General features: G+C 40.4%; 1 protein-coding gene across 2 annotated transcripts in view; it reads left to right on the top strand.

The window, feature by feature from the left end:
* Positions 1-27,124, top strand: part of plekha7b (pleckstrin homology domain containing, family A member 7b) — a 70,816-nt gene that overhangs the window by 22,182 nt on the left and 21,510 nt on the right. For both annotated transcript variants that reach the window (XM_069697604.1, XM_069697605.1), the window contains exons 4-11: positions 9,323-9,406; positions 15,300-15,411; positions 16,513-16,617; positions 17,245-17,317; positions 17,797-17,897; positions 21,705-21,883; positions 23,488-23,916; positions 24,139-24,679. In XM_069697604.1, the coding sequence (XP_069553705.1) occupies positions 9,323-9,406; positions 15,300-15,411; positions 16,513-16,617; positions 17,245-17,317; positions 17,797-17,897; positions 21,705-21,883; positions 23,488-23,916; positions 24,139-24,679 (1,624 nt within the window). The remainder of the gene's footprint in view (positions 1-9,322; positions 9,407-15,299; positions 15,412-16,512; positions 16,618-17,244; positions 17,318-17,796; positions 17,898-21,704; positions 21,884-23,487; positions 23,917-24,138; positions 24,680-27,124) is intronic.

Raw genomic sequence — 27,124 nt, 5'->3', positions numbered from 1 at the left:
CCAAATTACATAACGTACTGTAAGACAGTGGAGCATGCCTATGGTTGAAATGATAGAAAGATGGACCCAAATCCAAAGAAGAGGAGGATTTAAAAAAAAAAAACAACAACAACAACAAAAAAACAGCAAACCCCCATGTTTTGGTTTTTTTTTTCAAATGTTTTTGTCAGACAGTGTTTTGAAGACTTTTTATTGCGGCAAACAAAAACTAAGTAGGAATCGTTGCTGTATTTTGCACCATACAGGACAGAAACAGAGGACAAGCAGGTGTTGGTGTTGTCCTGCTGAGTGCTGACGAATAGTTTTCACTTTGTGGCCGGGTGCACGGTGATAATGACCTAACTGCACTTCTACTTTCATTTAAAATTCCTCCTTTTAGTGCGTCACTTCTCTGCATCTCCCACTGACCTACAGTGGTTGAATTGTATGTGTCACAGTCCCTCTGGAGAACAGAGGCTGGAGGTCAGTATGTTACTTCTCATTAATCTGTGATTTTTCAAGGGAAGTGGCTCTTGGTGTTCTTGAGCTCTTTATTTGTTCAGACCTTTCATGGTAAAGCTTGACTCAGGACTCTGGGGGGGTGTATGTATTTGTGTGTTTGGGTTGGGGAAGGAGAGCAGGATGCCTTTGAACCTTCCCCATTGATGTGCTGATCACATTGGGGGGGAAATACTGAGGCGTGAGAGAAAAGAGGCTTTGGATATTTTCATTTCATTGGTTCAGAGCTAGCGAGAGAAAGATTTGTTTAGTTTTTCTTCAGCTTATCACTATGTCAGATTGATTAAACATGCAACGGTCTGTATATTAGATATTTTGTTATCAGCAGATGAACTCCAGTGATAAGGTTCATGTGCATCTAAGGGCTCCAGCTGAGACTAACCACATCCTCTGATGTGCTTGCAGACTGTATCACATCTCTTTTGCACTGTCAGGTTGTGATGCTTTTGCTGATTGTATGTTTTTGTCTCCATAAGAGACATTTGCTTTGCAAAATATTCTCTCCTGCAGCTTTTAGTGCTTGAAGAGATTTGCTAAACTAGATGAAATGTCAGAACTTACAAACAAGCTTTGCTGCTGCAATGTTTAGAAATATAAATGGCAAGATGTCTAGTGTGTATAAAATACACGAGATTTATCAGAATAATTCCAAATGCTGCAGTGCATTGAGAGGAGCAAGTTAATTCAAATAAAAAGTTATTTTGTTATATCAGAAAAACAGGCTGTCTATCAAATGGAAAAGTGCAGTTATTTTTTAAATTGGCCACTATGACGAGAGAAAGAAGAGGAAAAGGGCTGTGCTAGTCATTTCAAAGATATAATTTTCAATCAAAATGCTATGTGATCTGTTCCTTCCACCGCTGCTCCCTAAGTGGGCCTGTGAAAAACAAGGAAATAGAGTCTCTAGTTTTAAGTTGTAGTTGGGATTCATTATGGTCCTGGATGGCATCAGCTGAATGAACAGCTGAATGAGCACAGAGATCTCAGTAGGTAACATGGAAGGGAATACAAGAAATGAAATAAAGGTGACTTGGCTCTGGGTCATCAATATTCAGTGAGTAAGGTGCTGGATAAATCTGTGGTATTAAATATTGACCTAAAGCTGCAGGGAGCCGTCATTGATTTATATTCTGAGTAATGCTCGCTCCAGAAAACTTCCCAACTTTTTTCTTTGTCACAGCATATACCTGTCATTATTGATCCCAAAGATAAGTGCTTTTGAAAGCCATTTTATTGTCATGGTTGGACGCATTATGAAACCACAATTTCTTTGATGAATTACTTCAAATTGCCATTCATAAATATTTATCAGTCAGCTAAATTTGTGGCAGTGGAGCAGCGGAAGATGTTGAAGTGCCCACAGTCCTGCAGTTCTCCATCCCTCTCCAACACCATTTTGTCTTTCAGCCTTGGGCAGCAGGCAGCTGCTGGAACTCTTTCAGTTTATAACAAGCTTTTACTAATGCTGCAGAGTGAAAACCTTCCTGTGTACAAGATATAATAAGGGTTCATGGCTTTTTGTGAAGCCTATGTCTGAGCACTGAAATTAAGCCTCCGTTAGTCTTTTTTGCTGTCCCCCAAGAGTTGGAAAAACACAATTTCTAATTGGGCTGGCATATAATGAATCGAGGACCATCTACTTTTGGCAAAAGATTTCAGGTTCTGGAGCATGGATAGCAATCATGTTTTCACTCAGAGCAATGATTTTATTTCAGAATTAGACCGAAGAAGGTAGTGTTTCCTTTTATGATGATTCTTTGGGACCGACCTGATACAGGCCGTTCTTACATTCACGGCACAGCAATTAAATGTTGCCTTGCTTATGTTTTGAAACAGTATGGCCTGAAGGACAATTGTGACTGCAATGGAATGTGCTGTGTCAGAACTGTGTGTGTGTTGAATCGTAATAAAAAGACAGTTCTTTCAATTTCTGCCAAACACTTTGTCTGACAGGAGTTCAGACCCTGGCATGTCTGTGCACCTGTCCCTGCTCTGCTTTGGGCCTGTTTGAGCCTGTCTTGGCCCAGTGCTGCTTGAGTGGTTTGCTGGATGACTACAAGCTCTGTAAATGCAGATTTCAGGTTTCCCTGTTTCATTCATCCCACTTTAGACTTCATGCGTGCGTAGAGATATGGCTGTCCTTTATGGAGGTTGTAATCACTGTGTTGTACTGTCAATGCTTGGAGTTGCTGCAGGTCTAAGCTATGATGATGATGATGATGATGATGATGACGACGATGATGATAGTAGTGAATGAGTGCAATGACAGGGAAAATCCAGTCAGTCAGTGTGGAGCTGTTTCCCTCATTTCCATACTGAATCAAAGCACAATCTCCCAATAACTCTTTAGAGAGACTGCCAAGATAATTCCTCCATAAATGTCAGGGAAATGAGGCTGAGTGAGGCTGCTGCAGTGCTCCTCTATGAAACTGATAAAGGTCAGTCAACATGTGGAAATCCTGCTGCTGAATGTTTATCTCCTTAATGGCTCCCTGTGTGTGAATACCGTGCACAAACCACTGTTATTAAGGCTTAATTATGTTTGCCTCCAAAGCCTGGGATGCTACATGGCGTTTCTGGAGGTCCGAGATATCTCTCTCTCACGATATGAAATCCTGTTCTACTCTGTAACACAGTCATATTGCCTGGCTGGGGTGTGGTATGCACAGTAATGACTGTCATTACAGCGTTCAGGAACAGTTTGGGGCACATCATTTGGCCTGTCATGTGCATATCTGCAGCCCCTCTCCTTGATTTGCTCTTATCTTATTCTTTGGGTTCTGCAGAAGCATATGATCTGTGCACTAACCACTTGCTGTTATTAATGAGACATGCATTACAGCTAATTGAATTGGTCTGGAAATGAAGTCAGCAGCCCAACTAAATTAAATGATTGCTGTTATCTTGTGATTGGTAGAACTGCACAGCATTGATTTGTGTTTGACTTCAGTCAGACTTAGAATAAGGTCAAATGCAGGCTCCTATATGTTATTTATTTCACCCCAATGGTTCAAGTGATGAGTGTCTGTTTAGCTGCAGTGGTTTTTGAAGATATATCTTCATTCATCAGTGGATGCCCTAGCAATCAAGTTGATATTTCAGTCATTGTTGTTTTTTTGTTTTTTTTCAATAAGGCTGTGTAGGACATAAAAGTAGTGCTGAAATCATTAAACCACATTTGCTGTTGCCATAACAACGGAGGTTGCATAAATTTAAGAAAGTAGTAAATCTAACGCACAATATGGCTCAAGTCATCATTTTAACGCAAACCATTATCTTTCCCTTACCGTGTGTTTGGTGCCTAAACCTCACCAGGGGAGCTGCCTGTATCGTCGTATGGGTTGGAGGACTCATCTGGAACAAAATTGTTCATAGAGAAAAGAGGAAAGCAACACAATTAACAGGCACGATTACATGGATTCTTTTGGCATTTGACCTCGAGTCTTCAGACACCACATTAATGCCATGACACTTATTATGGAGGCTACAAGGAGAGAGACGGGAGGCTCTTCTTGCTTCTTTTCACAACACTGAAAATATTCGCTTGCCATGGGAGCCATTGTTAGTACTATGTCTTAATTTTGTATTTACAACATTGTCTGAATGTATTCAAACTTAAGAGAAATACCACTGAATTAAAATGTTTAAGTGATTATCTGTAGGGAAACATGATACAAGACAGAAGGGTTAAAACAGAAAACTCAAACCTCTGAAGTACCTGCTTTTTTTTTTAGGTCACCAGTCCTTGGTTGGCTGTCTGATTCAATAGGCCTACAATATGTTGGTACCAGCTGCTCCCTTGCTCTGCATTCCCCAGGGTTAGTCTCAATTCCATTTTAGCACAAGTCACAGGTCAATATTACTGTTAAGCCAGTGCTTCAAAAGGGAGGCACCCTGAGTTCAGAGGCTATTTATTTTACAAATTGCAAGCTATCTCTAGAGACTGCTTTAAATCAACACACTTTTTTTTCTTGTGCTAAATATGAATGTTGTGGACATCCTTAGAATAGTTCAAAGAATCCCAGCCTATAAACCAATCAACTCCCTGCACTGCAGATATTTATCAAAACCTGATCTAGATACTGCGGGTGTGTGAGCGTATGTTTAAGAGACTGCCAACTTTTTCTAAAAGGGAACTTTAAAAGTGTACATCGAGCTACTAATTAGCATAGTAGAAGGGGGATGACATGGCCAATCAAAAGAAATTATCTTTGTGGAAAAAACAATTACTAAAACGTCCTCTTCTGTTTTTAGTTGCAATGCTGCTCAGCCACAGCCATATCATTGTCATACCTACAAGCACTATTCCTAATACTGTACATCTAAACATGATGACATAATAACTTTTTAAGGAATTTTGACAGCACAGAAGCAGACTGACACGCAGGAACTGGCTTAATTGCACTGAGAAAAAAGTAAAAAAAACAAAAACATTTTTACTTTACTTTTGACATTTTTCTTAAGATTGCATTAATGGCGAATGTATCACATATGTCCACTTCAACAGCAGTTGTGTAACTTACATTTACTTGAAAGAGTATATGTTTAGCAAATTCAATTCTGAGAAAGAGGGAGGTGAAGAGAAGGGAGATGAAAATGAAAAGGGAGGAGGATCTGATAAGCAAGTGAAGCATTCCCCTGATGGGAGGGAGATAGATCTGTACCAACCACCCAGCAAACTCAGACACTCAGGCAGGAGAAAGAGGAGATAAAGAGCTCCCCCTTCAGCCCACATCCTGCTGGCTCCACTTTACTCTGCGCTCTGTGGACGCCAGCTGCTATGAGACCCTCGTCCCTGCATCTTCCACCAGTTACTATAATGCCAAGAGGATTTCCAAGACCCGCAGCACCTCAGCCAGTCAAGCAGCTGATTCACGATGGCACACAATCTCACAACAGGTGACCCATATGTGTATTACACAGCAGAGCATAGTGAGTAGTTAATAGCAGCGGAGATGTCTGTGCTTGTACAGTTCTGAAAGTTGTCTTTTTTCTTCTCAGGAAGAGTCGTTGAGTGTGCCAGTGAACGGCATGATGCCTGTCTTACCGTAGATGTGAGTTGTTATTGTGTGTGGCGTTATTTGAAGCCTCTGTGTGAGAAAGAGAGAGAGCCTTGCCCCTGGAGACCCTGTCTTGGACAGGGATTACCATGAGCCTTTTGTTTTTCTGAAAAAAATTGGAATGGCATGCCAGGGCTGAACCATGGACTGAAAAAGCCTGTTCTTATGATTTTAGTTGCAGAGCTGCTGTTTCTACACGTTTTACAGGAGAAGCTCTGGCTGAAAACAAAACCAGTCTGCCAGTCGTTGTCAGGTTACGTGCTGTTCACAGTCAAGTTTGCCTACATTAGATCAAACCGAGTTCAGTTCATATAGAATCCTTAATTTGTGGCTGTATGGGACAATGCGTTAGGACAAAGTTTGGTTATTGAACCAGTATTTCTACATATAACCACCTCTTTTTGTAGTTAGAGTGGAACTGGTGCATTGAGAGATGTCTGTTTGAAGCTCTGCAAGAAGAGATGTCAGTAATTCTTTGTCTTCTTTATCTGGCCTGATGGAAACAGAAACTCCACTTGACCTGGTGGTTAGTGCTCCTATGCACTTTAACATCCTAGTGGTGTGACAGAGTGCGTGTTATCGGAATAAAAACTTCCCTGAGCCTTGATTTGTGACTAACAGCGAACTTCTGCGACACTTAATATTCCCCCTGAGGTGGAGATATTTTGAAAGTGTGTCACCAATAAACTGTTTAAAGAATAATGTGTCTCTAATGTGTCTAGGACCAGAGTTGAAGTGATCTAAATCATCTTTCAGAAAGTAGCGGACATGACTGCAAGCTGATTTGATAGATGATAATCTATCTTTTAAGTTTTTCTTTTTCACTTTGAATAACGTATTATATAATTACGATCCATGATTTATATCCTATTGGTGACATGAAATTCTGGCAACCACAGCTAACTTGCACTGACAACAAAGCTGTTTCCCAACTGAGGCAGTGTGGAAACTAATGTAGAGCAGGAGTGTATTTCCCCTTAGGAACAGCGTTGTCATAAGCTTTAATGGAAACTAGTTTTCTGCAAACAAATAGATCTACTGTGCTGTAGCGTTTGTACACTAACTGAGGATGCTGCAAATTCCGTAACAAATAGTTCAGAAATAATGCGGCTTAAACAAAAGCCTCAAAGAAAGCAGATTCCTAATTAACAGGGGAAGCTGGTGCAGTGCTGTATGTCCCAGTGCTGCCCAGCAAATTATGAGTTGTTACCGGGAACAAGCCTGACCAAACCTGTGTGTGTATGTTTATGTTATTAGGAATGCATATGTACATGGTGTCATGATATACAGTATATACAATATACCTGTATACCCAGGTTTTATGTATTCTTTATATTTCATGGCATGTTTTTTTGTGATGCAGAATTGCATCATTTCGTCTGAACTTTGCTGAAATGTCAACTCATAAATCTTTCCAACCTGGTCAGTTTGTTTTCCCCTCCCATTGCTGCATGATGATGCAGAGAGGAACCATTTTCTGTTTGTATCATTCTGCACCTTTATAGTGCTGAAACTTAGCAGCAGTCCTTCGGAGGATTCACCCCTCACTGTTTGATATAAAGTCGTGTGTTTACTCTCGGTACGCCTTGTGAACACAGTCAACATGTTTATCCCAGCCATTTGTTTATCTGTGCCTGTGTGCATGTTTGTGAAAATGCAGCATGTGTATTTAGCCTCTGCACAGCAGTATTTACTCTGTGTTTTTATTGCAGGCTGGTGTACAGTACTTTCCAGCTTCTGTGGAAGAGTGTATTGTGTGACGGTGATGGGAGGAAAATGAGAGGGTCAGGGGAAATGAAATACATCACTAACAAAAGCCAGACTTCAAAGCATAATTTGCAGTTCAGTACATTATTGCTCCCAGTCATTTGTGAAGCTTCATTGCAGTGCCAGTGGGTGGAGTTGGACCTGGTCCAGCCCCAACCCAACTCCATGTAAGCTGCTGTGATTGGTTGTTTCACTGCCAATCAACTATAGTCCCAAATCTAATCCTAATCCTAACCTTAACCTTCCCACTTCCCTAGAGTAGACTACTGGATCCTCTGGGACAAGTGACTGTAGCTCTGCAGTAAGCACTACTTAAATCTTTTTGCCTGGATGGCACTAAGAGTTTGTATGTGTTGTCCTTATGGTAGGACAAAAAGCTGTCTCCTCAGCTACACCTGAGAAGAGAGATCAAACCTGCCTTTGCTGAAAGATATTAGTGAAATGCAATGCAAATTTCTATCCAACATTATGTGTCTCTACTATAGCTCTGCAGAACATATGTTTCTAAAGCATCTTATGTGCCTACAACATGAGAGAAGCAGCAGCATCTTCAGGGAGGTGTCACAGTTTGAGGGGATAATGGAGAGCAGCACTGAGTACCAGTAGCAACTAACTTACTAACTTATCCAGGATGGCCATAAATCTTAAATGTCCTCTGCTTACTATTTTGTGTAGATAGTGAGGAAAACTAATTGGAAAGCTAAATGCAGTGATTGAAGTCTAGCCTTCTGTGAATGTTAGATGATAAGGCTGGGAATTGCACTGGATAAATACATCCGAGATTAAAGCACGAGAAGTAACATCCAACTCCAGTGTGAGTGAGTGAGTCAGACCAGTGGTGTGTTCAGGGCTACAGTACGTCAGTGCATTTGATGACAAATGTGGGGACTTCGTTTGATACTGCAAGACGTTGTGTGTAATTTGGGAACACAGTAGATTTGAACGGTATTTCAGCTGATTAGTGCTGATATGATGTAGACTCAATGTTTTCTGGGATTTTTCCATTTATTTTGATGGAAAACTGAACTGAAATAGCCCAAATATTCTACTTGTTAGGTTGCATAATATACTATAGACAACAGATAATATAAAAATAGTCATGTCATAATAGTTCAATCCTCCCAACACCCTCATGAGTGGCGACTTTTCTTATTCCATCATGTGACAGCAACATGCTTTTATGCTCTAGTTAAAGCAATGAATGGCCCAATCTAATGGAAATCAATGAAGCCTTATGAGCTGGCTTGGGCAGAGTGCTGAGTCCTACACATGGTGTAGAAGAGTATGAGCTGTGGCTGGCTGCAGGCCTACCATAGACATTCCTACTGTCGACTGAGGCATCATTGTAAGCTTTTAAACTTCCTGTTGTTTTGTATTCTCAACCAGCTGACAAATAGAAGTATTATAACACAGATGTGCAGGGAGTTGATCATACTGATATCAGTCTCATACTGACTCAAAAATATGGATTAGGTATGACGACAATGGGTCCAATCTATTCAATTTAACTTTATGTTTACATTTACACGTGTACCATGTCACGCGTCAGCAGCACTGGTCGGGAGGAAAGGAAGGAAGGAGCTAACCCTTGTCAGCAGTTTTAGAGGTATTTCATGTTTGCATTGCCAACAAGATCTACGGCTGGTTGAAGTATATGCAAAGCCAACGTTTCAAGCGGTGACAGTAGCACTGCAAAATGTAACATAACCAATTTAATCAAGAACATCCAGCGAAATCATGCTTCATTAAATCAAGCCTGATGTTGCCTTCCACATACAAAATGATTCCAGTCTCTTTCTCACAATGGCCCACAGCTAATTACTGAAATACAGGTATCCAACTGGTTGTCTGTATCGGTCAATACCCAAAGCCCAGGTATCTGTATATTGTATCTGTATAAAAAGTTGGATGGGTGCATCCCTCGGCAGGAACATGATTAATGACTTGATACTCATTTTGCTTTCTCCCTGGCTGTTGTTTCTCCCCCTCTCCTGCAGCCACAACGTGAGGACGACATCGTTTAGGCATCCTGTAACTGGACAGATTTCCCCTGAAAACACAGAATACACGCTACAAGACAGGTGAGCTGGTCTTTTTTCCTCAAGTGGTCAATGCATATTCTGCATGTTTAAAAGTATGGAGATGTTACTTGAAGATGGTGTGTTGGGAGAGCAGTCTGCTTCAAGCATACCACGAAGGAAGTCGCTGTGCGTCTATTCTGCACTAACAAGCAGAGTCGACTTTCAATAAGCTGTTCATCAGGAAAGTCAGCACAGCAAAAGACAGACAGTCATTTAAAAAAAATCAAACTCAATGTATTCTCCACTGCCACGGTATTCATAACTGACTACGTTCACATGACACCAGATTTGGGTCCTGAAAGCCTTTAGGCTCTATTCTTCAAATTATGCCCTCATAGATTCGGTGGTAATGACACAACTGACACCCATATGTGCTTGGGACCATGTTTATATCACATCTGGCATCATAAATCCGCCTCATCAGTCTGTCAAGTTATGGTAATGTTGGCTTTATTGTGACTACGTTTATTCGAATTCACCTCAATGTAGGTGAAGTCATAAAAACAGAAACTTGACTGTGTGCTCACAATGTTTGAGAATTGTAGGACGGAAGGAGGGATTGTACTACAGTTTTCATTTACTACCATATATGCCGTCATGGTATGGCAGTAGGATTTATTGTTGTTTTATGTCTGTGTGAATCTCATCCTGCAAAGCCATTAAAGCTGCATGGCAGGTTTAGAGCACAATGCAAGGCAGCAGGTGTCTGATGGTATTTAAGCTGGCTGGTGTAAGATGATCGTGCAGGGCAAATATTCCACTATAGGAAGAAGCATGTTGGAAGACAAGCATGTGGCCTCGGCACTCTCAGTTTAAAAGCTGTTCTGTTAAAGCAACACAAAACCAATTTAAGTGATTCACTGCACACTGTCATTCATTTCTCTCTGGGATCCCTAATTCAGTTCTGTTGATCCATGGATTTGTAGACCATCAAGGGGGTTTAAAGTTAGGGTGTCCACTTGCATATTTTCAACAGTAACTGAAGGACAGTTCTTATCTCTTATAGCTCGTTATAGTAAGTACAGCATCAGTGTGATGCTCCTCCCACAGCAACATGACAGGGATGTCATGGAAAGAAAAAGACAGGTTTAAGAAACCTGGTTGTAGAAAATGCACGAAACATATCAAAATCTAGTTTTAATTCTTATTAAAAGGTACCCTCTGACATATTTCATACACGTACCAGTGAATGTCTGTGTCAACTGTTAAAATCAATTAAAAGAAGCATTGTATTTTCAGCAAAGAGACTGAAGGACCGCAGCCAAAATCAGCAAACTATTCTGATATGCAAGATATTATAGAAACGTCCCTCACTTGAGATGTAAACTCACTTTTAGGCTTCAGTACACACCAGGAACTAGAGTTACTGCTGTGCTACCTTGAACAAAAAGTATTGTCAGTTTTCCATTTTAGCTTCAGGCATATTTTGATGTCATTCTAATAGTTTTTTAAATATATCCAGACATATATAGAAGGTGCTGGTGAAGATAATGGATGAGTGGACTCTTTGCCCTGGCAAAGGTTTACGCTCTCCAAGTGCCCTTCTAGTTATACAAAAGGACACATATCCTACACCTAACATTTAAATAATCAATGATTACAAGATGGTACATTTTTGTGATATTGCAGTTTTGTTCTCAGTTTTTTATGACAGAGTTCATTTCCATGCTCATCAGTGAAGTTGTAGAATAATGCCGGATCACTACGTGATATAAATTAAAACAAATTAAAAAAACACCAACTTAAACCACCAGTTACATTACCTGAATTTTGTTACAATAGAAATCTCCAAGCACCATAATCCATGATGTTTTTAGATTGCACTAGTTTAAGCTCTGTCATAAAATAAAAAATAAAAAAGTGAGGGGATGTGAAATTTGGTAGTTATTGTAACACTGTACATTAAATTAACTCATGTAACTCTTTCATTGATTTACTCCAAATCACACTGCAGTGCAGCTAACACACACACACACACACACACACACACACACACACACACACACACACACACACACACACACACACACACACACACACACACACACACACACACACACACACACACACACACACACACACACACACACACAGACTCCAAGTTCCCAGTTTGTAACACAAGCAGAAGAGACAGCTGTTTTCACAGGGTGAGTGGCGTTCACCTCGTCTGAACCTGGTGGAGAGCCCTTTAAGGATACTTCTATATACTTCATCTTCCTACTTTTGCATGTCTTTTCCACCCTTCTTGTTAAAATCCTGTTTTGTAGATTTGAATGCAGTGTGTGACAGCTGGGCTGCAGTTTTATGTTTGCTATGCAGGCTTGACCTCACCATAACACTGCAGTTCTGTTCATTGGTGATGTTTATGGGATTCACTCTGCATGTAACAGTATCTGAATGGGAAGTGGGTTTCTTCCATGAATCACTTCAGAGGAAGGAGAAACCGTGTCTTCCCTGAAGAGAGGTATCTGATTGAGGACAGAGCAGGAAAAAGATCTTCATGAGGCCCTTCCCCAGACAGAGGTCGATCAGCCTGGTCTTTACTAGCCTGAAGCCTTTGACTTTGTTCTAGATCATTACGCTATGATCAATTCATTAACTCTCTTCATGTACACCCACTGCCTAAAAGGATTTAAAGATGTCAAATACTGTATGCCTTCATTTCCATCATAGCAAGAGAAGTAGGTGGAGATGGAGCTCGGTGACTTTCCCCTTTCTACACTACGTGATGTGAAATATCGCTCCTCTCATCCACATGCCACAACAAATCTCCTAGGGAACTACTCCGATGACAGTGGTGGTAAACAGTATGAAAGATTCACATAAAACAGCAGAGTCCCCTTGACACGACAGAAACATCCTGTAAAAAAAAAAGAAGCTGGCCGCAGTCCAAGCTGAGACTGCAGACTCTAAGTTTAGTTTCCAGTGGGGTCTCTCCCCTTTTCCCTTTGTTTTGCTGGTATTTCTTTGCTTTGGTTTCTGACATATATCTGTATCTTATCTAGTTTTCTCTAGATGAATTTTAGTGCGGCACACAAAGCAGGAAAAAACAACCGCATTCGTGCTGCTTTTAACCCATTTGTGGAACAATGCAGGGGGCTTGTGGCAGTCTTGTCAGGTCACATAGTTTCCTATCGTAAAGCTCTGCCACATACTGGACACTACTAAAGCTTCCCTACTTAAACCTTCATAATAATTCATGAAGAGCGAGTTACTTTCTAGGCCTGAGAGGAAATATTAGTGGATGGTGGACAGTAGGTTTGGTCATTAATGTAAGTCATGCTGCTACAACTCAATATACAAAGCTGTCAGACAACGTAAAATGTTGACTGACTGGAAGTGATGTGAACTTGAATTGACCTCTGCTGCTGGCACACAACATCTTACAGCAGAAAGATGTGATATGTAACCAAATGATCAGTGTCAGAGTTGGTCCCAGGGGCATGACTGTGACTTCATTGTAATCTACAGTTTCCAAATTTTAATGTTGTGCCTTCAAAATATGATGTAACAGGAGAACAGGAGGATTTCTGGATAAAAAAAAAAAAATCTATTGGAACAGCATGCTATTATTGAGCTTGACTGGATTTAAACTCGAGATTTCTGGGACCTTGTCACCTTGTGTAGTTTTTCCATTATGCTTGATGCATCTTCCTTTGAGCACATTGGACAATTCAAAAAATATAACCACCTGGAAAAAACAGTCCTGGAAATTGTGGGAAAGAAAACATGGTGAGAACTGGAGAAAAAAAAATACTTTAAAAGGTCCCAAGATCCCCGTTTCTGTTTTGACCATGAAGCAGTTCTGCGTGAAGTCAACACAGCTGGTATTCAGCAACTGAGATATTTTGATTCCATAAGTTTGTGATGTCACAATGTCCGGGAGCTAGCAAGCTACAACACCGAAAAAAAAACATGTGGTTGGCCTGGGCATGCATCACTCGGAAAAGAGAGCTAATCAGAAGAGAGGGTCATTGATATCAATGGACCTTAAAGACAGTCACAAAAACAGCCTGTTCCTGGTAGAGCTCCAAAGACAAGCTTATGTGAAAAGATGTGAACTTTTTGGTACTTAAAACCAAAAAAACATCTTATCAAGACTGCAACTAAAACCCCAGGAAAGCGTAAATATGGGACCTTCAAAGATGACTATCATTATTTAGCCTATTTGCTTGTGTCTACTGTCACATTTGTATTCTATGCAAATTGCAATGCCTACCACAAATGTGTTTATGCCCTGTGTACTTGAGATGTGTTTCAGCCGACGATGACATCAAGGTAATGTGAATGTTAAGGTTAGTGAATGTAACCATTAGGCTGCCTCATTGCACATTGTTCTATACTTCAGATTTAAACCCTCCTCAGATTAAGTTTTTTTTTTTTTTGAGAAGCTCTGATGCAAGTCTTTGAAAAGGCATGATGTAACATCGTGTAAAGAGGTGATGATAATAAGCAGTATATCAGTACAAGCTGTTGGTGGCTCTAAGTGGCCTAATGTTGCGGCTGGTGCAGCAATGTTTAGTATCTTACAGGCTTGTCAATTTCCGTGCAACTTGTAGTTGCAGCACATACATATACATGAGGCATCACAAAAATGGGTAATTTTTTTGGACTCTAAGCAGTAAGTTGTACTTTGATATCATTTGTCATTTTCTCTCATCAGGTAGTTGTTTAAAAATGATCAGTCAAAATGCTATCATTGTTTCCTGAATTGAGAATACAGTGATGTCGCAGCAGGAGATAAAGCACTGAAGAGCTGGGGGTACATACTAGGGATGGGTCATGATGTTTAAATATTGAAATTTATGAAAATATATGTATATATATTTTTTTTTAATCAATGAGTTTATGCAACTTTGGTCCTTACTTGTTTCCTGTTTTTACTGGTGCCTGGTTGTAATGCATTACTCCCATTAGAAGGGAACTCAGTCAATTAATAGATTAATTAGTTCCCTATGTCATGAAGAAAAACAACCACAACTGGCCCCACTTCTCTCTAAAGTTTTCTAACGTCTTTACTGTGTGCCTTGAGATGACATATATTCATATAATTGAAATGAATTACTGTAAAATAATTGTACTGTATTATCATATGACATGCTGTAAATATACATGTATTCATAAATAAGGAACTCTCAAAATCAAACTTTCCTTTCCACAAAAAGGGCACATACCGTTTGACTACATTTGAACACGTAACAGCCCTCTATGGAAATGCATGACATTTTTTTTTTTTTTTTATCTATCATGTCCATAACACTGTGACAACACATGATTCTCTGTTATTATATTTCTGTGTTGAGTTTCCGATTGCAGTCAAACTCTCGGTGTTGTTCCACAACCGAAATTATCTCCATATATTACTATGGTTGACTGAAGTCCAAAAGTCCCTGTTAAAATATTTCTTTTAACTTTATCTGCAAAATAAACTATTATTATTTGACACCAACTTGTCAATGAAACTGAAGGGCCTGTGCTGTAATGTTGATTTATCTGGATCCATACCAATATGATGATGTAATGATGAAATGTGATGTGGGGATGTGGATTACAAAAACAGTGTGTACGCGTCATTTATGCATATGGTTTTAATACGAGGCTCCTGTTCTCTTCGGGATGTTTTGTTATCGTGATAACAAGTTCCCGGGGCTGCAGGTCAGACCGAGTCTTACTGTAGTGTCGTTGTCACTGTTAACACATGCACTGCAAAGCCATTGGCTGGGACAGGTCTCGTGTTGGTGTCAGGAAATAGTCATATCCTTTATATCTGAAAGCTCAGCACAGGACTGCACTCTGTAGTTTGTCAGTGGGATTGAGAGGGAACATCACTGGTCATCGCTTCTCACACCGTCTATGTTACCGATCTTCTTCTACGCCGTCTGCTCGACTGTAGGATTGAATCCCGTATGTCCAAGTCAGCGGCCAATCACAGATCTCCCAGCATGGTCACACAGTCCTCCAAGGCTGTGACCGTAGCAGCAGTGGAGGTCACCTCGGGGTCAAAGGTGAGCATCAATGTTTTACTTGTGTGTGCCATTACTTTCACTGCGGAAGTCGAAAAATCTTAAGATGCGTGAAAAATATCATCCATAATAAAATAGAATAAAATGTATTTTTTTTAGGTCGTCTTTTCTGACATTTATCATAACTGATCAAATATGTATTTTTAGTGAATTGCTTTAAGAGCTCACTTGACAGCTGTTATGGCTCATTTTGATAAACTGGTTTAATCAGCTCTTGAATACATTATCTCACTAATCTCCAATTAATTTGCAATATTTTATTCATTTTTCAAGCATGATTTACTACACTATACATCCTGTGAGGCTGGACAGACTTTCTGTTGTTTCCACGGTGATAATGGACATTTTTGCTGCAAAGCTGTTTTGTCTGTGAATATGGGATACGCTGCATAAACACAGGACAGGAATGGGATCGCTAATGCTAAACGCGGTCGACACTTATAAACAGTTTGACACCGACAACTTTAACACTTTTCAACTTAACAAACCACTGGACTGATTTCCAGCATTATGTGTCGGAATACTGGAATAAAATGCAATGCAACTCTAAGTTAGATGCACTTATTCCACTGTGAAGCACTTACTATTTTTTAATTAGTCTGTGTTTTGTGTTTTATAATTTATTCATCTTATTTGTTATCTTTTGGCACCGGTCGTGTTTTTTTATTTGTCCATTTAAAAAAATTGTGGTTGTGTCAAACATCCAGTTTTCTGTTGAAAAAGTACCTGAGAAAGAGACTGACCTCATCTAAAAATATGCCTGATAAAAGTGGATGCACGCGTTCACAGGAAAAGCCAGTTGGTATTTCCTGTTCTCGTTATGGGTGTTAAGAGAAGGAAGTTCCCGAAAAAAAAAAAAAAGGCCTTTTTACTATTTTTAAAGACAGTTTCTCTTTTCTTTCCAAATACCAAAATCATGCAGTTGTAGCCTTTGCATTGTGGAGGGCAGTGCCATTATGCACACAATATTGTTGTCTATTAAATACTGTATGTTTTTTCAAGTAAGCAGAGTAAACTGGTTAACAGTTCTTCAGCAAAGCCACCACACAACTAACAGTTGGCGTCGTTCTTCGCTTGCTGCAGGGTTCCAGAGGTGCGGGGAAAGTACACACTTTCGGCAAGCGGGATCACTCTATTAAAAGAAACCTGAACATCCCAGTGGTGGTGAGAGGATGGCTCTATAAACAGGTGAGCTAACGTAGGTTCCTCTGCTCCTGTCACCTCAAGGCACACAGAGTCAGCACGTGTTCAAATCTCAGTTACGCTAGTCACATAATCATAGATCGCCATCCTCCACTGTGTAACCGGTGTAAGTGTGTGGTGTGAAAACAATCTCGTGAGCAGGAGGGATTACCAACAGTGCTGTGAGCCTTCCGTCGTAGTGGTTCTGTATGGTGTGTTGTTAGATGTTTGTAGCACTAATCTGTCATTTCATGTTGAGTCTCATGTCCTGTGAACTGTTTATGAACATTTAAAAACTGAAGACTCAGATTGCCTTCATAAAACAATTTTAATAACATAATCTTTCGAAGTATAAGACACAAAATGACAGTATAAATGAATGTAGAGGCAGCAGCTCCGTGTCAAATGCTGCAAGACAAAGAACAATGAAATGAAATTATTGTTCTAATAATATGCATAGAGCGCTCCCGCCCTAACTCTAATCCCCCCCCCCCACCCACCACCACCACCCGGTCAGAGCTAATGAGCATGTTATTCCCAAACTACACTTTTTAATTAAATCGTGAATTCAAATGTGTTCCTGCGAGGAGGATTTCTAAATACGCTATGTTGTGTTTCCTCCTTCACCTCCAGGACAGCTCTGGAATGCGACTGTGGAAGCGGAAGTGGTTTGTTTTGTCAGACTACTGCTTGTTTTACTACAAAGGTGAGTCGATGAAAAGAGCACTGGGTCAGGGTTTAACTGGCCAAAATGAAAATGGACTTGTGAAATCTTTTAGTGATCTCCTCCTGCTGTCATTGTGATTGATGACCGCCTGTAATTAGATGCATCTCCTACTCTCCATGGCTTTCTCCTCCTCCAACTTCTCCGTCCTTATTAACTTGAGCTTTTTCTATTATGGGATGTAATCTATGCTTGTGTTGCCATAGCATCTACCTCCCCTCTTCCATTAATCATACTGAATAATAGATAAGCCACATGCCACCTCATGCCACACGCCGCCACATGGCCTCGAAGTGACAAGAGTCACCCGTGAAATATGCTTTGCTAATTTTTCCTGTTGCTCATAAATCTGCATCCATTCGTGAACATCGTAAAAGATCTTGGCAGAATTAGATATTGTTTTGAATGCCTGTAACAATATTCTGTGTGTGTGTGTGTGTGTGTGTGTCCTCGCTTCACAGACAGCCGAGAGGAAACAGTGCTCGGTAGCATCCCTCTGCCCAGTTATGTGATCGCACCAGTTGAGCCTGATGACCACATAAACCGCAAATATGCGTTCAAGGTAACAGTGAAGTGGTACCGAGTCAGCTCTATAAAAGAAGTTTGTCATGTGTATGTGTAGCTGGCAAAACTTGTTCTCATCTCATCCATTGTTTGGTTATTATATTGTTACATAACTATTCTTTAACATGCCTTACATACTGGTTTCTGTAGGACAGGAAGGCTGATGTGTACTTCCGGTTTCAAGTCTCCTAATGCTTTTTTCCTGGTTGTTTAGAAGATATTGTATGATTCGGTCACACAGAGCATCTAAAACAGTCAATCAGTTCAAAATGTAATCAGGAAGTTTTGTTTACTTATGGACCAGATATTACCTGATTGAAATTTTTACTTTTATAATTATATATAGTTTTAATTGCTCCTTGTATAACTTCTGGACTGGATAATTTGGACTATTTTCATAAATCAGGAAAAAATGGTTTTGTGGAGAAAAAAATATTTTGTCACAGTAAAGTACAGAGAAAAATACTGTTTTAACTCGTGGTACCAAACAGGAATTGTGTAGCTCTGCTACTTAAAATACAAACTCATTACAGTGGATGACTACAGTGCAGCTATTCATGTAGCCTATGTATTCTGGTCACACTATCTTAAGCAGATCTTATCAAATTAGCATGTGGACTTACAAAGGGTTGGATTTTATTCAGCTATTCTGAAAGAATGACATCTGAGCTAACAGTGGAACTGTGTTCAGGTGGTTCACCAGTGTGCCACGGAGGCTGCAGCACTGCAGTCTCCAATGCTGTGTGCACAGTACAAGAGCTTTGTTCGTTTACTCTAATTTGAGCATCATTATACCTAAAATAGCCAAAATGTGCCAGCACTTTTCTTTGCAATGCAGCAAAATCTTTTTTTTTTTCTTTTACTTTTGTGAATTCTGCCAGAGGACAGCAGAGGGATTTATGTCCCTTGTATGTTAACATTATCTAACTCCTCTTTTGTGGAAACAGGGCTTGCTGCAAAGAACAATACTGCCTGAATGTTTGATGCACCATTGCAGCTTCAGAGCATTGTTTTGCAATCCTTTCAGCTCCTTTGTATTTGGGATTTGTGCTTTTCAATTTTCTATGTGAATGTGCCTGAGTGTGAATATGAATGCGTGTGCCTGTGTGTTACACATCTTCTGCATTTTAAAAGATCATTTTACATACAATGGCATTCATGTGATAATTGAGCTGCTTGGAATATTAATTATATATTCAGCCTATTCACAGTCTCCTCCCTCCGCTTATATGTGAGGTTAGGTAAAATGAGGCTGGGGACTGCTGTACCACCTTGTATTTAAGGGAGCCACCAACCCCCCTCAGCTTACCCTGAGCTGTCATGCATTAAAGAGCACACGATTTCACTACGTGTCTCTGAGGAGCTTTGGAAATTTTCAGTTACTGCTAAGCAAGCATGACAACAGCTCAGGAGATGGTGTTGTTCATCAATGGGATGTTCCAGACTGTTGGAGCTACTGACATGCACAGTGAATTACAGACTACAGTTTGTCCTGTCCTGAGAAACTGAGATAAAATAATGGACTAGAGATGGTGAGAGTAAAATTAGTCTCAGCGGTTGAATGGAGAAGATTTAAGAAAACAGGTTGTGCAATTTAGTACAGTAACTTAGATGATTTGTGTTGTGATTCTACAATGATGTTTTCATTGAAAACTATCAAAACAAATATGATGCTGCCACTGTTACTCATTCTTGCTTCTGTGATGATCGCCAACAGACCACAGCTGGAGCCATTTCTGTTCTTTCTATTCGAGTCAGCACTGATCAGCTGTTGTTTTCTGTTCTCTTATTTTTGCTCATTTCACTGTGTTTCTCTCATTCCCTGTTGGTCAATTGCCTCCCATTGTGACCCGGTGTGTTTGCGTTGGCGGAGTGAGTACTGTTCTCTGGGGGTGGTCTTCCTGAATCACACAGGCTTCCTGTCTTGCATGAATAGGTATTTGATTTCACTTTAGCTTCATGAGCGGAGCATCATTCTTCCCTCAGTTTGTTCCACGTCTTGCTACTAGCTGCCAAATGCACATTTCTAAATGTGCATTGAAGTCTTTACCATGAACAGGCATGACTACAGCAAGTCATTTATGGACAATGCCAGAGCACATATGAATGCTAATAGTTTTAATAAATGATTTGGGGAAAAATTGCATATCCACGACAAGGCTACAAGAACTACACTGTTTGTCCAATATAAGTGTACAAAAGGCAAGTACTTTAACCTCAAATCAAATCCAATACTGTGGACCACTGAATGTGACAAAGAAAAAGTGGGGAATACCCAGATATTTATTAAGTTAGCCAATCGATAATTGTACAGTGTTGATCACTCTCAGTATATACAGCAAATGTTCAGTGTCTCTGGTATTTGTCCTGACAAGCTGCTCATCACTTATCGCATTTTCGTCATCATGAGAGGGAAGACAGCCGAGTCTCTGACATCTTTTTCCACACTCCTCTCTGATTTCATTGCATTTCATTGGATGTACGTTGACATCAGCATTTTGACCCCTGCAGCATTAATTTCATATTGTTGCACAATACGAGATACAAAATACATGAACTTTTAACGTGATCCTCTACATCTGTTTTGATGCGGACCTTATTGGGATTGGTTTAAAGTGTATTTTTAATTGAATGACTGAAATCACTCGACAGTTCAGAAGTGATAAAGCATGGCATCCTATCCTGGCAGCATAAAGCTAATGGCATCCTTTTCTACATTTTGAATCCCAGATACTTAAGTTAGTGAAGAACTTAAAAAACAATTAAGTTTATGAACTGACTAATAAAAAGGGAAAGCTTTGCACCAATTAAATTCTGTCTATATTATTATAGGTGAAGCTCTGTTTTTGCATACAAATGATAAATTAGGATTATAGCTTCATAATTACAAAAGGAGATTTTTCATCAGATTTTGCTTTTGTTTATTTAATGTTTTGTGCAGGACTCTGTGACAATTACGCTCCATGCATACACAGTGGAAGATATATTTAATGTGAAATACCATCTTACACAAAAAACAGTGACTCTGGGAATAGACAGTCTGGGTAAACATTAGTAACTAAAGTTTTGAACCTTTTAAGTGTCCGTCATTAAGATCAGGACAAAATATTTTGCAGTTTTAAAATGAGAAGGTAATCTGTACGAGGGAGAATAAAAATGATGGGAAGGACAAGTAAAATTATATTTGAGTGGAACCAGTATGAAATAAAATAGTTAACAGCTGTGAAACTGCAAAAAGCTGCTGAATGCATCTTTACTGTAGTATAGTTGGTTGTCTGCATCAGAACTGGGTGGGGTTCAGAGGATTTAGTGGATATAGTTAACAATCAAGCTGTTAGAGCAGATTTACAGCTTTACAAAGAAGTTAAACAAGGTAAAATAATCTGTGTGTGTGTGTGTGTGTGTGTGTGTGTGTGTGTGTGTGTGTGTGTGTGTGTGTGTCCTGACGAGAGTGGTGAAAGCAGCCCATGGGTGTTCGCTGCAGTTGCTGTCTGTTTTCAGTGTGCTAAAGTGATTGCAACTGCTTTTTTGAAAAGCACTGATATAATATAACCTGTGATGCTTTTTTTTTCTGACCGGAAACAACTAAATGTTCACATTGTTTCTGCTGCAGCACTTTGCTCCCTCCTTTTTCTTTTTTTCCAGAAAAATGTTGCTGTAAGCTTCACTGATTTGGCAGCTGTCAGTGAACAAGAAAGCAAAGTTTTTCACTTATCAGCCTCTCTGGCAGCTTTTTCCTGTCTTTAGTAACACACTCTCATATCTGCCCTCTCTCTCTGCCTCTCCATCTGTCCCTCTTTGATAGGCGAGCCATACAGGAATGCGCTCCTACATTTACAATAAGAACTCTGTGATTGGCTCACAGGCAGAACACTGCGGGATGCGGACATATTTCTTCAGTGCGGACACACAGGAGGACATGAATGGCTGGATCCGGGCCATGAACCAGGCTGCGCTGATGCAGCAGAGTCACACTGTAAAGAGGTTGGTCTTGCTCTATAAAGTAGGATTCACTTCTCTGATTGGTTGGGCTTCGACAAGCACCAACACCTTCCATAAGGCACAGCAGTCTGTGAACTGGATATGTCTTGGGATTATATCACACAGCAAAGTGAACCTGGGTCACAATTCAAATCAACATAAACTAGAATTAATTATCGGTTTGCCAGTGCATTAATGTCTTGCGTTAATCTATGCTGTGATGGGCCGCAATGTTGAATGGGCAACTGATTAAGTAAATATATATACTGCATGTTTCATACCATTAAATTTGCTTCTTTTTCCTGCCTAATGGGCTGTATTTTAACAACATGAGCAGTCCTCCACAGCAGGTCCAGTCCTGTCTGTCTGCTCTGGGGCACATAAATATCTGCAGTTTTCACACGTTTGTATGAGTACTGCATCTTCATCTGCTGCACTGTAAATGTGATGTATTGCATTCAATTGCCAGTTAAAATTACAGCAGTAATCACAAGGAAGATTTGTGTGCATATATTTTGTAAATATTCACAATCAGTGGCAGAGGTCTGCCGTCTAGTCTGGTACTTGATGAATACTGCATCTAGATCTAAATGCATTTAGACATTTTAGATTAGCTGGATGTGCTGCATGGTTTAAATGGTCAATGCAATAATGCCACCTAGAGACCAATGTAAATCAGTACTCCAGAATTTATTTTTTTTAAAGCACTCAACTTCCCACCTAACAATCTTAGTGTGGTCCCCTAAAATGAAACAATAATTATCTGAAATGCTTTGCACTAATAAAATGTTAATAGTAAATATTCCATTGAGTGGTAGATGGTTAAGTGTGAGGTGATCACTTAACTGCCATCTTTCATAACATGTACCTCAATCAGCTAAAATACACCTTTTTTTTACTTCGTATTTTAACTTCAAGGAATTATTTACTCCGAAATTAGAAACCAAAGCGTATGCAGTTTGTGAAACTAGAAATAGCGTAAAAAAAATGTGACATTTAAAAAATAATGGCTTATTCCGTTAAATGGGATAATGGATAGAGAGATTTGAAAATGAACAAATTAATTGTAAATCTTATCATTTGAACACAAAGCTATTTAATAAGGATGAATGGGGATTTGCTCTGCTGTGATTCTCCAGCATGAACTCGACTGTCTTTCTTTCCTCTACTGGAAAACACAAAAAGGTGAGGATGGAAATTTAATAAAAAACCTCTCTATGGTCTGTATTTGTTCTGAGAGAAACTCAGTAATGAATATGAACATATGTACAATTGTCTCTGCAAATGAATTGGGAAATTATCTTTAGGTTCTCTTAAGGTTAATTGGAGTGTCTATTGTGTTCTTTATCCACTTTGTGCTCATGAATCCCTTGTTTCAAGAAGAGCGCTGCTCTTTATCATAATATATGATGTAGAGGGGAGTTAAATGATGGTGAAATAACTATGCGAGTGGAGCTGTGTGTAATAGTTGAAAGATTAAGTACTTTGACACTTCAGTGCATACTCTGTAATTTAAGATAGGCGGTAAAAGGCAATTTATTAAAAGTTTTACAGGCCGGTTTAACCATTGTTAATATATTTAATCATGCTATTTCACTTTTTCACAGAGAGGTGGAGAAGCCAGAGAAGGCTACACAGCAGGCGGTCCCACAGACCAACCACATCCACATCAACCAGAACTCATCTCAGTCAGAAAGCCATCACAGGACAGACAGAGAGGAACCTCAGGATAATGGTATCAGACTGGCTCATGGAGACGAGCTGAGGTATGGATTAGAGATCCAGGTGAAGCCCAGCCAGCCATTCCCAATGGAAAGAGTAGAGAGACTGTCTCCAGACGCTGTCAATGGGGCCGCCCACAAGAACGGACAGCAGACTGTAATCCAAGTGGCTCTACCACCAGAACAAAATGGAAACCTGGTCTATCAGAGGGGTTTTGTTTCGAGGGCAGACCCTGAGAAACACGTGCAGAGGAAGAATACACTGGCCCAGGTGGAGCACTGGGTCAAAGTTCAAAAAGGGGACCCACTGAAGAGGTCAGTTTCAATCAGCCATCACCTCCACGTAACAGCAGCATGAGAAAAAACCTTGAGTGAATGCCTCCCTCTGCTGGTTAATATGAGGAATTGTACATTGGAATTGATCAACGGTTTTATTTCAGTTCAGTGTGTGTTATGTGGAGAAGATTACTCACCGAGGACAGGTGATATGAAACTCTTTCCATAAAAGTAAAAGATTTCTGTGTTTTTCTGTCTCAGTGCTCCCTCTGCCGAGTACAACCTCCCTCGGCCGACTCCTCCTTTAAAGCCCAAAGCCAGCACAGCGGATGTCACCTATCAGTCATTGCCAAAGTCTCCCCGTCTTCCGTCTGGCAGCAGCTCTCCTCCGGCCACGTGCAACCTGCCCAGCGATTACAAGTATGCCCACGACCGCCTCAGCCACTTCCGCATGTCCACCGATGAGCGAATGGCCACCAAGGAGGGAATGGTGTGGCAGCTGTACGAGTGGCAGCAGCGGCAGCAGTTTCGACACGGCAGCCCCACCGCTCCCATCTACACCGGCCCCAACTTCACAGACTCTTCGTCATTCAGAGTTACCGTGGAGATGCCGCGGTCCATCTCTGTCCCGCCATCACCGTGTGAAGTCCCACCGTCAGTCCCCTCCTCCTTCAAACCCCTGTCCCCCCGCAGGCCACACACCCCTTCAGACAGACGCACAGTCAGGCCCCTGGATGAAGTGGCCCCTGGGGACAGCACACGATCCAGCTCCCCCGGTCATATCTGTGCCCATCTTTCTCAGGTAGGACACCGACTCGAGGGTGGACAGGCATCTCTGACATTTATGATACTCGAGGCATAATGCTGTCTAATATCTTCTCCACACAAAAGAGACAACAATTTATTTGTAATACAAAATATAAAACAATATTTATTTTTCTCCTCAATCTGACTTCGATATTAAGAATATTAAATGTAGCTCTAAATACTCTGATTACAAATGCTCTTATGCTGTGTCACAAATACACAGAGAAATGTTGCATTCAATGAATAATATTAATTAATAATTCTATATTTACTCCTTTAATATTTTATGCCAGCTTCAGATGTTAAGGCCTATTTATTACATACCGTAGCCGAGGTTAGCAAACATACAGCCGAGAGTAGGACTAGTTTATGCATGTGGAGCGGTGAATTAGCATTACTTGTAAAACGAAAGAAATGCAAATCTTTATTTGCTGATTTACTTGAAAGAAAGATAATGATAATGCTGGGCTTATTTCATATTTTTATTAGGATCAACAAATACCATGAAAAGATTAAAACCAGCAAGGAATTCATCCTATTGAATAAATGGACATTGATTAATTGGGCATTTACAGTATTTATCACTTGCCATTTATTCTGATGAACACCAACACCAGATGTAATCTATTTAGTTTAGTAGTACAAACTCACAGACATGTCTCTATTTCTCAAAATCAATGAGCAATCGTTTTGATAATCAGTCAATCAATTGTTTATGTTGTTCCAGAAGGTTTTATTTTTTTTAATTTTTTTTTGGTATATAAACTAAATATTTATAAGTTTGTATAAGCTTTTGTTTCTACGAAATTGTTACAGGCCTTTCTAATGAAATTCTGATGATGATTCCATTGGCAAAATGATTCAGTGATTAATCAGCAAAATAAGTGGCAGATTAACTGATAATAAAATAATAGTTAGTTGCAGTTGTAGCTCCTGTCATTCATCTCCTCAGGGTGTTTCGGATCTTGGGAACAGTGCCATCAAAGAGAAGAAAAGGGGTCACCACCATGTGTTCCCAGCATAGTATCCCACCCATAGGGGGCCTGGGTGGAGATCTAGAGGGCAGACCTGTCCATAGTGTCGAATGTTTAGAAGAAAGTCCCACCCTTTATGAATTTATGTGTTGATACTCTTTAACACTGTAATACTGGCGCACAGTAAACAGCAGCAGCCTGTCATTGGCATTGGACTGCAGTAAAATCTGATGAATCACATGTAGCGAGCTAAATGACAAAGGTCTCATTCTCACGGTAGCTTCGGATAGAGGATGAGAGGTGTCTATTGATGTCGGCGTGAAGGATGCTGTGAGCTCACGACGACTCCATGGGAAGATGAGCATGGCGAGCATGAGAAGGCTCCAACTTTTCAGCGCGCACACTTTGATGCTCATGTGAATCCTTTGCAGATTCACACAGTCCACACCCATGGCTCAGTCCACAGGTGGCGGGAGCGTGTGTGAGCGAAAACTCGCTGTTCCCCCGGTTACCCAAACCATCGCAGCGCTCAGACATCACCGCCACCGCCACAGGAGACAGCGCGAGGGGACGTCCTGTCGTCCACACCCTGCGCTGTCTCCCCACCACACCCTCCACATGTGAAAAGATCTCCCTCCGAAACCAGCGCCGCATTTGCCAACACACACAAGCCTCATAACCAACCCGTTGGCCGTACACAAGTAAACAAAAGTGTTGTCGATGCTCTGTTTCCGCCATCACTCACCCGAGTGTCAAGGCACTAATTACAACCATAAAATAGGATGACGCACAATTATGGAGAAGCCTTTAGAGGGACATACGTTTTGAACAAAGGCCACAGTGACGATGCAATAATCTCCGAGAGAGAGATGTTTATGGGAACTAAATTTAGTCGGCACTGAACTTAGTTTTGGTGCACCCAGCATCTTTGAGGCTGATGGTGCTCTCTGGCTGGAGTGCGCTTAAGTAATCGCGATCCGTATGCCTCTGTGGAATATCATTAAGAAGTATGTTTTATTAGCAGCTAATCCAAATTTGCCCAGGGCTCCTCAGCACCCTATAAACATCTCTACTGTATCTCAAACATCAGCAGCGGTCTCTTTCTTCTGATCTTGCATTTAAATAAAAAACCTATTATACAGCAAAAAAATTGTGGCATGGGAATCTCAAAGGGAATGGCTTACAGTGCTTCTCTTGCTGGTAGCAAACAAATGTTATTTTAAGAAAGCAGGTTTAGTATAATTTATGTGCAGTTAATTAAATCTCTTGTTGTTTGTGTCCTTCTAAGGTTCTGTAGTGGGCCTGGTTTTCGCTAATTCTGTGTGTTAAGCAAAAACGTCAGAATTTCCAAGCCCCGTAGCATCTCCAACTCGGGGCACACCTTGTTTCCAATAAGAGTAGGAGTGATGAAAGGGAGAAAGGAATAGATGAAAAAATAAATCTGCTGTGTAGTCAAATTTGTTTGC

This window comes from Brachyistius frenatus, unplaced genomic scaffold (assembly GCF_029030835.1).
Source record: "Brachyistius frenatus isolate BFR_SWC_R1_liver_20210118 unplaced genomic scaffold, ASM2903083v1 Contig_24, whole genome shotgun sequence".
In the NCBI taxonomy this organism is placed as follows: Eukaryota; Metazoa; Chordata; class Actinopteri; family Embiotocidae; genus Brachyistius; species Brachyistius frenatus.
Note: the sequence above shows the minus strand (reverse complement) of the source record. Positions and strands in the feature narration are given on the sequence as shown.